The following is a 14,222-nucleotide window of genomic DNA, read 5'->3' on the forward strand; positions in this document are numbered from 1 at the left end:
CACAGCATCATACCTTTCAGTCAACTTCCCAGAATCCTCCATCACTGTCCTTGGATATGTCCCACCAGGACAGACCCACCAGAGGTGGCAGCACAGTGGTATACAGTCAGGAGCGAGGAATGCTCAAAATTGACTCTGGACTCCACGAAGTCTCATGGCATCAAATGAAACATGAGCAAGGAAACTACCTGCTGATTAACACCTACCGACTCAGCTAATGAATCAGTACTCCTCCATGTCAAACACCACTTGGAAGAAGCACTGAGAGCAATAAGGCCACAGAACATACTCTGGATTCACATCTCACAGATGCATTTGAACATGACAACATTGGTAGGAGTGACCACCACACAGACCTTGTGGAGATGAAGTCTTGTCTTCACACTGACAACACGCTCCATGGTATTGTGTGGCACTGCCGCTGTTCTAAATAGGATAGATTCAAAACAGATCTAGCAGCTCAAAACAGGGCATCATGAGGTGCTGTGGCTAATCAGCAGCGGAATTATATTCCAGCACAATCTGTAACCTCATGGCCTGGCATATCCCTCACTCTACCATTACCATCAAGCCAGGGGATCAACTTTGGGTCAATGAGGAGTGTAGAAGAGCATGCCAAGAGCAGCACAAGAATGAGATGCCAACCTGGTGAGGATACAACACAGGACTACAAGCATGCTAAACAGCAGAAGCAGCATGCTAGAGGCAGTTAAGCGATCCCACAACCAACCAGCTCTGCAGTCCTGCCACATCCAGTCGTGAATGGTGATGCACAACAACTAACGGGAGAAGGAAGCTCCATGAACATCTCCATCCTCATTGATAGCAGAGCCCAGCACGTGCGTGTAAAAGACAAGGCTGAAGCATTTGCAACTTAGTTCAGCCAGAAATCCTAAGTGGATGATCTCTCTTGGCCTCCTCCTGTGGTCCCCACCATCACAAACGCCAGTCTTCAACCAAATCGATTCATTGCATGTGATAAAGAAACGGCTGAGCGCACCGATATAGCAATGGATATGGGCCTCAACAACATCCGGGCTGTGGCAGTGAAGACTTGTGTTCCAGAATTAGCTGCGCCTCTAGTCAAGCTGTTCCTGTACATCTATAACACTGGCATCTACCCAACAGTGGAAAATTGCCCAGGTATATTTTGTCCACAAAAAGGACAAATGTAATCCAACCAATTATCACCTCATTAGCCTACGCTCAATCAGTAGGGGTCATCGACAGTGCTGTCAGACAGCAGTTATTCACCAATAACCTGCTCACCAATGCTGAGTTTGGGTTCCGCCAGGACCACTTGGTTCCAGACCTTATTAAAGCCTTGGTCCAAACATGGACAAAACAGCTGAATTCCAGGAGGAGGGGTGAGAGTGACTGCTCTTGACATCAAGCATTAGTTCGTGTGGCATCAAGCTGCCCCAAAAAACTGTAGTCAGTGGGAATCAGGAGAAAATTTTTCACTGGCTGGAATCATCCTTAACACAAAAGATGATGGCTGTGGTTGTTGGAGGCCAATCATCTCAGCCCCAGGACATCGCTGCAGGAGTTCCTCAGGGCAGTATCCTAGGCCCATCGTCAACTGCTTCATGAATGACTTTTCCTCCATCATAAGTGAGGATGCTCGTTGAAGACTGCATTGTTCAGTTCCACTCAACTCCACAGATAATGAAGCAGTCCATCCCCGCATGTAGCAGAACCCAGAAAGTACTCAGGCTTGGGCTGATAAGTAGTAAGTAACATCTGCGCCTTAGAAGTGCCAGACAATGGCCATCCCCAGCAAGAGAGTGCCTAACCACTTCTCCATTACATTCAACGGCATTACAATCATCAAATTCCCCCACCTTCAACATGATCAGAAACATAAATGTGGCTGAAAAAACAGATCAGAGGATGGGTATTCTGCAGCGAGTGACTTACCTCCTGACTCCTCATCTACAAGGCATAAGTCAGGAACTTGACTGAATTCTCTACACTTGCCTGGATGAGTGCAACTCCAACAACACTCACGAACCTCAACATCATCCAGGGCAAAGCAGCCTGCTGATTACCACTCATCCACCATCTGAAAAAAAATTACTCCCTCCAACACTGGTGCACTGTGCACAAGCTACAAGATGCACTGAAGCAACTCACCAAGTCTCCTTCAACAGCACCTCCCAAAACAACAACCTCTACCACCTAGAAGGACAAGGGCACAGGAACACCACCTCCTCAAATTTCCCCTCCAAGTCACACAGCATCTTAACACGGAAATATATTGCTGTTCCTTCTTTGTCCTCAGTCAAATCCTGGAACTCCCTCTGTAACAGAATTGAGGGAGTATGTTCATCACAGTCTGAAATGGTTCAAGAAGGCAGCTCACCACCACCTTCTCAAGGGCAATTAGGAATGGGCAATAAATGCTGGCTTTGCCAACAACACCCACATCCCATGGATGAAAAAAAAAAGAATTTTTCCACTATGATCCGTCTCCTTAAAACCCTCTCCCAACATCACCTCCAACAATTGTGAAGAGTTCAAGAAATTATTTTGTCACCAAGATTGAGACCATCTGTTTAGCTGCTTCACCCCTTTCCCACCAAGCCAAGCACACCACCTACCTGCCATGGTGCTCTTGCCCTAACCCTGAATCCATGTCTCTCTCCAGCTTCTCTTCCATCTTCCCCATCACCACCCCCTAATAATCTGTCCAAATTCATTTTGTCCATTCAACATACCTCCTGCTCCCTTGACCCCATTCCCACTAAATTGTTGACCACCCAACTTCTCTTCCTGGCCCCAGGCTAGTTGACACTGCTAAAAGATTTTATTTTAAGTATTAATTCCCCTTCCTTTCAAAACCGCCATCACTCCCCTCCTTGTCCTTCCAAACAACAGCCCCATCTTTAAGCTTCCCTTTCTCTCTAAAGCTCCTGAATGTGTTGTCACCGCTCAAATCCTTGTCCTTCTTTCCCACAACAGTGCTTGGATCCTTCCAATCAGATTTGCACCCATGGTACTCTACGAAATGACCAAAACCAGTCAGCAGCAACATATGCTGTGACGTTGGTGCATTATGCCTCCTCATCTCTGCAGCCTTGGCCGCCTCCTCTTCTTCACCTAAATGTTGTGCCTTGGTCACACCACTGGCAAATAACTTCCACATATACATTGATGACAGTCAGCTGTGCCTCTCCACCAGTTCTCCAAGCCCCTCCTCTGCCTGTGAGACAACCGGTCTTGGATGAGCCACAACATTCTCCAGCTGAACACCGGGAAGGCTGAAATCATTATTTTGGACTCCATCACAAATTTTATACCTTGCCATTGATTCCATCCTTCTCCCTCGTCACCATCTTAGACTGAACTAGACTGCTTGCAATCTTGGCGTCCTATTTGATTACAAACTGAGCTTTTGATCCCATATCGTTTCAATCACAAAATGACCTACAAGCACTTCAACCAATCTGCCGCTAACACCATCCAGCATTTGTCGCCTTCAGACTCTATTCCAATGCTCTCCTTGAAGGCCTTCCTTCACTCTCCATAAACTTCATCCAAAACTTCTGCCGCTCATCTCCTATCCTGCCACTCTCCACTCACCCATAACCCTGCCCTTTCAAGTAAAATTCTCAGCTGTGCATTGAATTCATTTCATAGCCCTCGTTTACCACTTTCTGTAACCTCCTGCAGTACAATTGCCCCATCTTCGAATGTTATGCTCCTCTGACTCTGGCCTATTAGGTACTGCCCCTCAAACTCTTTGATCCAACCACTGGCAGCAGTGTCTTTGGCCACCTGGAGCCCACGTTCTAAAATTCATTCACTAAAACCCTCCGTCTCCCATCTCTTTCGCCCCTTTAAAACGCCCCTTAAAAACACCTCTTTGACCGAGACCCCTTTTAATGGTACGTTCTTTGGCTCGTGGTTGATTGCGTCTCTGAAGCACTTTGGGACGTTTGTCTGCTATACACACATTCAAGTTTTTGTAGAGGCTAATAAAAGGTGCACCAATTTTAAAACCCTATCGAAGCCAACAATATTTGAACAAAATATTTTGACTGAACAGTGATTATGTTACTAATACTCCATTTGCATTGCATATAAACTGATATCTATGAATAATAGACTCTACTCTGTTACGTGCCATCAGTCACAGAAGACAAATGCTCACTCAAATTGCAAAGCCCAAAGTAGACATCTAACTACACTAGAAGTGAACACGTTTCCCTTCTCCTTTAAATAGACAAATGTAAAAGCTAAAATGACTGCCGTTTTCTTATTACTGTCCAATGATGTCATAAAATATTTCAGCACCATGAACTGTGGAAAAATAAAATCAAAAAGCTTAAGTAACTTGAAAATATTGGATGTATAGTGATAGCATCTGGACCTGTGGGGCTACTAAAATTATGCACTATGTGAACAGTTTAAATTTGCGCAATTTAAATTTTTTTTCAGTTTTTGTTATGTTTTGACAACTATTTACTTATTGACAGGCAAAAAGTCCAACTGTACTCCATAATTACAGTTTTAGTTGCAATACTTAAAACTAAATTTCTACATCCGGCAGATGATTTTGGAAATTATAACTAAATTATTTTGATAAATATTAAAAAATGATTTTAGGCACAGAACAAAATTAGATGGGCATATGTTGCAAATAAAAAAACACATTGTAGTGATAGACCCTTGTTGAATTCTACAAAGCTAGTGTCAAATGTGTAAGACCCATCTTACCTGGATTTTCAGTTTGGTCAATCTGTGCCATAGTTATCAAATGCTTGTGGATCAACTCCTACAAAGAGAAATTAATAAATTATACAGAGTGGTTTCATCATTTATAATTTCATCCACTCCAGTCAAGAGCAACTGTATAAGTGACATAATGACAGCATGCTGGTTCACTAATGTCCTACACTGTGAAGTGGCACGTTATATACTATCCCAAGACCGCTATTCCCTCAGGCCAATCTTTACATTTTAAGTGAGGAACCTATGGACGTCAGGCAACATTGGCCACCCAGCCCCTTGTTCATTCCCTCTTCCTTGCTCACCACCCCAACCCCCACCAACCCAATGCTTACTGCGTAGTTCCGCTCCGCAGTCACTAATTCCATGAAATACATGATCTGTTCCCAACATTCCTTCCAGCATCTGATCATCCGACTTCCCCTCAATACCATGCTTGCCAACAACCGCACATCATCTTCCAGCGTTGTTCCAATTGCCTTCAAAACAGTAATGGCTCTCACCCATAAAAAATGTAAACCCTTCCCCGCCCTCTCCAATTATTAATCTATCTCAATCCTTCCTTCCTCTCAAGCCCTGGAACCACTGTTTTGTGGCAACTATGTGCTACATTTTCCATCAATCCCTTTATTAGAGACTGAAATCGGTTTCCACTGCACCCTACCTCAGTGACCTCTGTCCACTCAATGTCCTAGTTCACTCCTTTCACTTCTCAAACACTGGTCTACAGTTTGTTCCCTATCCTTTCCACTCCAATATTGGTGACTAGTATTTCAGCCACTTTCTTCTGGAACCTCCACCACTTCTGCTTTCAGAATTCTGCGGAACACTTTTCTCTTCAATAAATCTTTCGACCCTGCCCCAAACTCCAACCACCTGTTACAAACATACGAATTAGGAGCAGAAGCAGGTCATTCGGTCCCTCGAGCTTGCACTGCCATTCAATAAGATCACGGTGATCTGTTAGTGTTTTGAATTCCATACTCCCATCTACCCCCTATAACGCTGGATCCCCTTGCCTAACAAGAATCTATCGACCTCCGCCTTAAAAATATTCAATGACCCTGCCTCCACCACCTTCAGAGGCAGAGAGTTCCAAAGTCGCACAACCCTCAGAGAAAATAATTCTCCTCATCTCTGTCCTAAAAGGGTGACCCCTAATTTTAAAAAGGTGCCCCCTAGTTCTGGACTCACCAGAAGAGGAAACATCCTCTCCACGTCCACCTTGTCAAGACCGTTCAGGATTTTATAAACTTCAATCAAGTCACCGCTTCCAACGTATTTACATCCTCCTTCAATAATGAGACCAAAACTATACACACTATTCGAGATATGGTCTCACCAATGTTCTGTATAACTGAAGCATAACATCCCTACTTTTATTTTCAATTCCTCTCGTAATAAAGGATAGCATTCCAATAGCCTTCTTTATTACCTGCTGTACCTGCATGCTAACGTTTTGTGACTAGAACATCTAGATCCCTCTCCACTTCGGAATTCTGTTCTTGTTCCCCCACCTGCTGTTCATTGTTTTATAAAGGCATCTTTCTGACGTGAGTGGAGTTGTTGGACTGAGAGGCATTCTAGGATATGAAGCCTAGGAACACTGGCATTGAAAAGCTGCAGCTGAGCCAAGCTTTGTTATATCCTATTGGTTTAGTGAGGTGGGTTCTTAGAGGGAGCTTATTTTTCACAGCTAATCCAGTCACAGCGCAAGTTGTGCTGGGTTTTCTCAAAAGAATCCAACAGTTTCTCATCCAAGCATAGTTGAGATAGTGACTTAAATAAAGGCAATTATACAGCACAGAAACAGGCCCTTTGGCCCATCGTGTCCATGCTGGCCATTAAGCACCTATCTATTCTAATCCCATTTTCCAGCACTTGGCCCATAGCCTTGTATGCTATGGCATTTCAAGTGCTCATCTAAATACTTCTTAAATGTTGTGAGGGTCCCTGCCGCTACCACCCTTTCAGGCAGTGTGTTCCAGATTCCAACCACCCTCTGGGTGAAAAAAAAAGTTTCCTCAAATCCCCTCTAAATCTCCTGCCCCTTGCCGTAAATCTATGCCCCCTGGTTACTGACACCTCCACTAAGGGAAAAAGTTGCTTCCTATCTACCCCCCTCATAATTTTGTATACCTCAATCAGGTCCCCCCTCAGCCTTCTCTGCTCTAAGGAAAACAACCCTAGCCTATCCAGTCTCTCTTTAAAGCTGAAATGTTCCAGCCCAGGCAACATCCGGTGAATCTCCTCTGCACACTCTCCAGTGCAATCACATGCTTCCTATAGTGTGGCGACCAGAACTGTACACAGTACTCAAGCTGTGGCCGAACTAGCGTTTTATACAGCTCCATCATAACCTCCCTGCTCTTATATTCTAAGCCTCGGCTAATAAAGGCAAGTATCCCAAATGCCTTCCTAACCACCTTATCTACTTGTGCTGCTGCCTTCAGTGATCTATGGACAAGTACACCAAGGTCCCTCTGACCCTCTACTTCCTGGGGTCCTACCACCCATTGTATATTCCCTTGCCTTGTTAGTCCTCCCAAAATGCATCACCTCACTCTTTTCAGGATTAAATTCCATTTGCCACTGCTCTGCCCATCTTCCCAGCCCATACATATCGCCTGTAATTTAAGGCTTTCCTCCCCATTATCTACAACACCACCAATTTTCCTGTATGAAGACAGAGTTGACTGGGAAAATAAGTTAAAAGGAAAGACAGTAGAGAAGCAGTGGCAGACATTTAAGGAGGTATTTCATAGCTCTCAACAAAGATATATTCCATTGAGAAAGAAAGACTATGAGAAGGATGCACCATTCATGGCTAACTAAGGAACTTAAGGATGGTATCAAATGGAAAGAAAAGGCATTCAAGATTACTGCTGCAAAGATTAGTGGTAGGCAAGAAGATTGGCAAAATTTAAAAAACCAGCAGAGGATGACTAAAAATGAGGGAGAAATTAGGAGTATGAGAGTAAACTAGCAAGAAATATAAAAAAGTGAAAGCTTCTACAAATATAGAAAAAGGAAGAGAGTAACTAAAGTAAGTGTTGGTCCCTTAGAGAATGAGAATACGGAATTAATAATGGGAAACAAGGAAATGGCAGAGACTTTGAACAACCATTTTGTATGTCTTCATTGTAGAAGACACAAAATGCATCCCAAGAATCATAGAAAATCAAGAGGCACAAGGAAGGGAGGAACTTAAAACAATCACTGTCATTCAAGAAAAAGCACTAGGAAAACTAATGAGACTAAAAGGCTGACAAGCCCCCTGGACCCGATGGCCTGTTTCCTAGGGTCTAAAAAGAAGTGGCTACAGAGACAGTGGATGCAACGGTTGTAATCTTCCGAAAGTCCCTAGATTCTGGACAGGTCCCAACGGATTGGAAAACCATCAATGTAACATCTCTGATCGGGTGGGAAAACAGAAAACAGGAAACTATAGGCTAGTTAGTCTAACATCGGTCATTGGGAAAATGCTAGACTCCATGATTAAGCAAGTAGCAGCAGGACATTTAGAATATCATAGTGCAATCAGGCAATCAACATGGTTTTATGGAAGGAAAATCGTGTTTGACAAATTTATTAAAGTTCTTTGAGGATGTAACAAGCAGGGTGGGTAAAGGAAAACGAGTAGATGTAGTGTGTTTGGATTTCCAAAAGGCATTCGATAAGCTGCCACATAAAAGGTTACTACACAAGATAAGAGTTCATGGTGCTGGGGATAATTGATTAGCATGGATAGAAGATTGGTGAGCTAACAAGAAACAGAGTCGGGATAAATGGGACATTTTCAGGTTGGCAAACTGTAACTAGTGAAGTGCCACAGGAATCAGCGCTCAGGCCTCAACTATTTACGATCTATATTAATGACTTGGATGAAGGGACCAAGTGTATTGTAGCCAAATTTGTGGACGATACAAAGATAGGAAAGCAAGTTGTGAGGAGGACAAAGTGTCTACAAAGAGATATAGATAGGTTAACTGAGTGGGCAAAAATGACAGATGGAGTATAATATGACAAAATGTGAGGTTGTCCACTTCGGCAGGAAGAATAAAAAAGCAGATTATTATTTAAATAGAGAGACTGCAGAATGCTGTGGTACAAAGGGACCTGGGTGTTCTCATACAAGAATCACAAAGAGTTAGCATGCAGGTACAGCAAGTAATTAGGAAGGCAAATGGAATGTTGGCATTTATTGCAAAGGAGATGGAGCATAAAAATAGGGAAGGCTTGCTATAACTGTACAGGGCATTGGTGAGACCTCGCCTAGAGTACTGTGTACAGTTTTGGTCACCTTACTCAGAGGGACGTACTTGCGTTAGAAGCAGTTCAGAGAAGATTCACTAGGCTGATTCCTGGGAAGAAGGGATTGTCCTATGTGGAAAGGTTGAGCAGGTTGGGCTTATACTCATTGGACTTCAGAAGAATGAGAGGTGATCTTATTGAAACATATAAAGGTTCTGAGGGGTCTTGATAGGGTAGATGCTGAGAGGATGTTTCCCCTCGTAGAGGAATCTAGAACTAGGGGGCTCAGTTTCAAAATAAGGGGCTCCCTCTTAAGACGGAGATTAGGAGGAATTTCTTCTCTCAGAGGGTCGTTAATCTTTGGAATTCTCTTCCCCAGAGAGCAGTGGAGGCTGGATCATTGAATATATTCAAGGCTGAGTTAGACAGAGTTTTGATCTGCAAGGGAGTCAAGGGTTATGGGGAGCAGGCAAGAAAGTGGCGTTAAGGCGACAATCAGATCAGCCATGATCTTATTGAATGGCGGAGTAGGCGCGAGGGGTCGAATTGTCTATCCCTGTTCCTATTTATGTTCTTAGAGAAGGTGCAGAATAGATTTACGAGAATGGTTTCAGGAATGAAGGACTTGAGTTATGTGGATAGATTGGAAAAGCTGAGGTTGTTATTCTTCAAGAGAAGGTTGAAAGGAGATTTGATAGAAGTGTTCAAAATCATGAGGGGTTCAGACAGAGTAGATAGAGAGAAACTATTCCCATTGACAGAGGGGTTGAGTACCAGAGGACACCGAATTAAGAATGGCGACATGAGGAAGAACTTTTTTTATGCAGCGAGTGGTTAGGATCCGGAATGCACAAGCTAGAGTATGGTGGAGGCAGATACAATCAGGGCTTTGAAAAGGGAATAGGATAAACACAAGGGATAAAAAAAATTGCAGAGCCCAAAGGAAAGGGACTAGCTGAGTTGCTCTTGCAGAGAGACACATGATGGGCCGAATAGCCTCCTGCACTGTAACCATTCTGTATGATTTATTATGTATGCAGGTGATCTAGGAATTGTTGAGATTTTCCATACTTTGCCCCATAAGGTCTTCTTCACCCACCCCCTCCATTTGTCCCACACTCCTTTTCTCTCCTGATATTCTTCTCTGACAATATCATGATTATCCTACGATAATTCCCAGATTCATGTTTGAGCCTCGATGAGTGTCAGGAAGCTACTTCAGTAATGGGATACCAGTACAAAATTTGATGGTGTCCACACATCTGCGCTTGCAGCACAGGTTACTAAGTGCTCAACTAACTTAATACACAGACCAGGGATCCAGACCTATGGTCAATATGACTTTGCTGTTCAACATACAAGTTGCTAAGCAATTGGGGAAGCTCCTCGTTGTGTAAGATGATCACCACAGCATCCCAAAATACACCTACTGTGATAATAGTGGGTCATGAATTTATGTGGACAACTTCTGCTTGTAACTAAAAACAAAAATTTTTAAAATGCAATGTTAAAATGTAGTGTTGTTGCAGCAACAATTATTTTAATTTCATGCAACATGTTAGGAAAGTAGAGAAATTGCTTTTTAAAAAAATTCCGATTTTCCTGAACAAATTCAAAGCAAATTTCAACTTGAATTCTAAAATCATGGAACTAAATTTGCGTGAAATTCTGGTTGCCACACTACCAGAAGGACGCGGAGGTTTTGGAGAGGGTACAGAAGAAGTTTACCAGGATGTTGCCTGTTCTGGAGGGCATTAGCTATGAGGAGAAGTTGGATAAACTCGGATTGTTTTCACTGGAACGACGGAGGTGGAGGGGCAACATGAAAGAGGTTTACAAAGTTATGAGTGGCATGGACATAGTGGATAGTCAGAAGCTTTTTCCCAGGGTGGAAGAGTCAGTTACTAGAGGACATAGGTTTAAGGTGCGAGGGGCAAAGTTTAGAGGGAATGTGCGAGGCTAGTTCTTTACACAGAGGGTGGTGAGTGCCTGGAACTTGCTGCCGGGGGAGGTGGTGGAAGCAGGTACGATAGCGACGTTTAAGAGGCATCTTGACAAATACATGAATAGGATGGGAATAGAGGGATACGGTCCCTGGAAGTGCAGAAGGTTTTAGTTTAGACAGGCATCAAGATCGGCGCAGGCTTGGAGGGCCGAATGGCCTGTTCCTGTGCTGTACTGTTCTTTGTTCTGAAATATCACACTCACTGTGGACTTCATTGTAATTTAAGTCACAAATTAAGCCCAAGATACCTTGCAATTTTAACATTTTTTAATGGATAGTTACCTCAGGAACTGCCGACTCACTATTAACTGGGAACAATGAAGCTCCGTACATCGATATTAATTGACATTAAAAACCAAAATAGCTTAATATTTCAACCTTCAATATGGAAGTGATGTTCTTCCCACTTGTCAATTCTCTTCACAGCACATCAATGATCGCCTGTGATTAGTCAAAAAGTGTGCTGCAGTTCTACCATCATTTGCAAGGCTAAGAATGGACTGACAAGCTTCATTATCCGTCTTCATATATAGAAGGGTAATAGATACTTATGAGAAGCAAAGGTATTAAAGGATATGGAGGAAAAAAAGGGAATTGGGATGAAAAAAAAAGAGCTAATACAGCTAACAAACTAGCACAGCAAGTCTGTTGGCCTTCACATATTGTAAATTTACATTCATCAAACTCACTGACAGTTTGGTATATAGCCCAGTTCTTTACTATTGGACTACTACATACATACATGCACTCCAACTTGTCCAATTACACATCAACATAGGATTTCTACAAGGAAAATAACACACACAAAAATTGATTTTTACCTTTGCACCAAGCCATTTCCAATGGTGTCCCTCAATTCATCTCTAATATCCAGCCAAAGCAAAATGGTTGTTGAACTGGGGAATGCTGTCGTGCATGCCAGAACCTTGGAGTATTCTCCACCTTAAGGTACAACATTAAACAGTGCTCTATGGCTCAATTTCACCTATGTGAGATCATCAGATCAGATCTGGAAAGTGACCAGCTATCTGACAGACTTCTCTCCTTTGATTTTCCCAGAATAATGTCCCTAATGGTATAGGTATACCACTGGGTATAGGTCTTTGTGGAGGCCGACAAGATCCTTCAACATGGTGATGTCAAGAAGCACCATAAACATATTAACAAAATGTTTGGTTTATTACAAAAACTACCTGTACTTATAAAAAGATTCATAAAGCAAAGTGAAAATTAATGTTCAATTTACCTGTCTGAGCTCATCGGACATAAAAAAAGAAGGCGCATTTGCTTTAGGCTGCATATAAGCAACGTGGGGTGTAGATGAAGGATAAATATGATAAGTTGGAAATACCTGGGAAACAAGAAAACTTGAAAATCAATTGCAGAAATTTACTACGCATGCAAATCAATATTTTGAATACAGTAAATATATTGAGCAGTTTACAGTAATGGCACAACATATATTTACAGTACAAATTGTTTGCTCAGTAACCTTGTAATCAGTTGTATACTTTACACACTCAAATAGCACTTGCTCTACAGAATAAATGAAATGAGCAGTTAGCTTACATTGTTCCATTACCCCATTCCAAGTTCATTTTCTGCTGCAGGGCAAACACTTGATTTGCAGTATTTAACAAAAAATAGTATCTACACACCATTCCTGGAAGAGGTCCTGGAGTTGTGTCAGTATAGAAGTAAGTTGTCCCTCCCACAGTTTCTTTTTGTATCACCTGACCAGAAGATGGAGACTGAGAGACTGCATCAGATACTGGTGTAGAGGCACTAGTAGGTACCATGAAATTTGCTGGATTTGGAGTATGGCTCCTCCTTCGAGGGGCAGGCGACGTGTGGGGAGTTATTTTTGGAGAGTGCAGAGGAGATGATCCAGCTGATAAGGACATTCCTGGAAAAGTTCAACAGCTTTGTTAGTGTCATCACTACTGTTTACCAAACAGCAGATAGAAACAAGTAATCAATACTGAGAAAGAAATGTTTTCAGAGTTTTTTTTGAATGCTGTGAATATTACACCCAAGCTTATTACTGAATGCATTAAGACAACATCATCATCTTTCCCTTTCAGTTCTGCAGGCTACTTTCAAAACTGAAGTAGCACATAGGAATTCCGGTGTATGATGAGATGGCAGAAGCTGATTTGATCTTGACCATCTTAAATGGAAATTCACAAAAACTTGTTTCCCAAATAGCCACAAACTGCAGGCACAATGATCTCTTCTGCGTTTCCCCTTCTTGAAGGGGTGGGGAGAAGGAGAAAAATGGGATCATTTGCTGCGAAATTTTACAAACTTAGGATTTTACTACTCAATTAAACAAAGTTCCAAATTTTCAATGAAGGTTTTAATGCAGAATCATTAAAAAGGACACTAAATTATAATTTACTTTTGGTAGTGTCTGACATGCTCTACAACTATAGTGACAAACTATTGTACAGGGATGTTACTGTAGCAGAAAATTTAGCAGTTACTCAATAAAAATTCAATTTCCTTTAATTTCAAAATCTTTTAAGTTAATAATCGAGTTCAGACAATGCAAGGGCATTGTGCAATATTGGTGCTTATACAACTTATCTGCTAGGTAATGCCATCCTAACTTCGAGTTCCTTTACAACTTCTCATTTTACTCTACTTCAAGTTAGCACTATTATGCGCAATGCGTCTCAAACTTTCCTCTCTTGTTGCCAGTTGTTACTCTACCTGCATCAAGATTCATAGCAGTTCTATACTCTGTAATGCATTATTTAGGTCTTCAAAAATTGTGGAATTTCTTGCATGCCTCAGTTTTCCCTCCACCTCAACACACCTCTAACCACGCATCCCCCCAACCACGCAAACCCACCCTCTAGAACCATCAAACTTTTAAAACCTAATCTCTATTGTTGATTTACCTAGTCTTTGCCTTCACTCTTTTTAAGCTTAGTGATTTGCATTTGTCTGTCACCTTGGTTTTATGGCTTGAAAATGATAGCCCATTGTGTACAAGATCCTAGTTTCACAGTTATGTGTTATCATAGAACAGCTGAAATATTGTTTATTCTGAACATCTTCACCCAATCACATTATATAAAGGAGATCTCAATGGGAAATACATTTCCTATATTTAGAAAGTCACTAGACTTAGAACCTGGGAATTTGCACTCTACCCTCCAAGATGGATAAAGCAACACCCTCACTAAGAACTTACAAGACTCCAGCTCAGGAATATAGAAAG

At 42.1% G+C, this 14,222-nt stretch overlaps 1 protein-coding gene across 2 annotated transcripts in view; it reads right to left on the minus strand.

Moving 5' to 3' along the window:
• Positions 1-14,222, minus strand: part of pan3 (poly(A) specific ribonuclease subunit PAN3) — a 213,166-nt gene that overhangs the window by 60,229 nt on the left and 138,715 nt on the right. For both annotated transcript variants that reach the window (XM_068033549.1, XM_068033548.1), the window contains exons 6-8: positions 12,652-12,899; positions 12,240-12,344; positions 4,723-4,780 (exon numbers count right to left, since the gene is read on the minus strand). In XM_068033549.1, coding sequence (XP_067889650.1) covers positions 4,723-4,780; positions 12,240-12,344; positions 12,652-12,899 — 411 coding nt within the window. The remainder of the gene's footprint in view (positions 1-4,722; positions 4,781-12,239; positions 12,345-12,651; positions 12,900-14,222) is intronic.

The sequence above is a fragment of the Heterodontus francisci genome, chromosome 6 (assembly GCF_036365525.1).
Source record: "Heterodontus francisci isolate sHetFra1 chromosome 6, sHetFra1.hap1, whole genome shotgun sequence".
Taxonomy (NCBI): Eukaryota; Metazoa; Chordata; class Chondrichthyes; order Heterodontiformes; family Heterodontidae; genus Heterodontus; species Heterodontus francisci.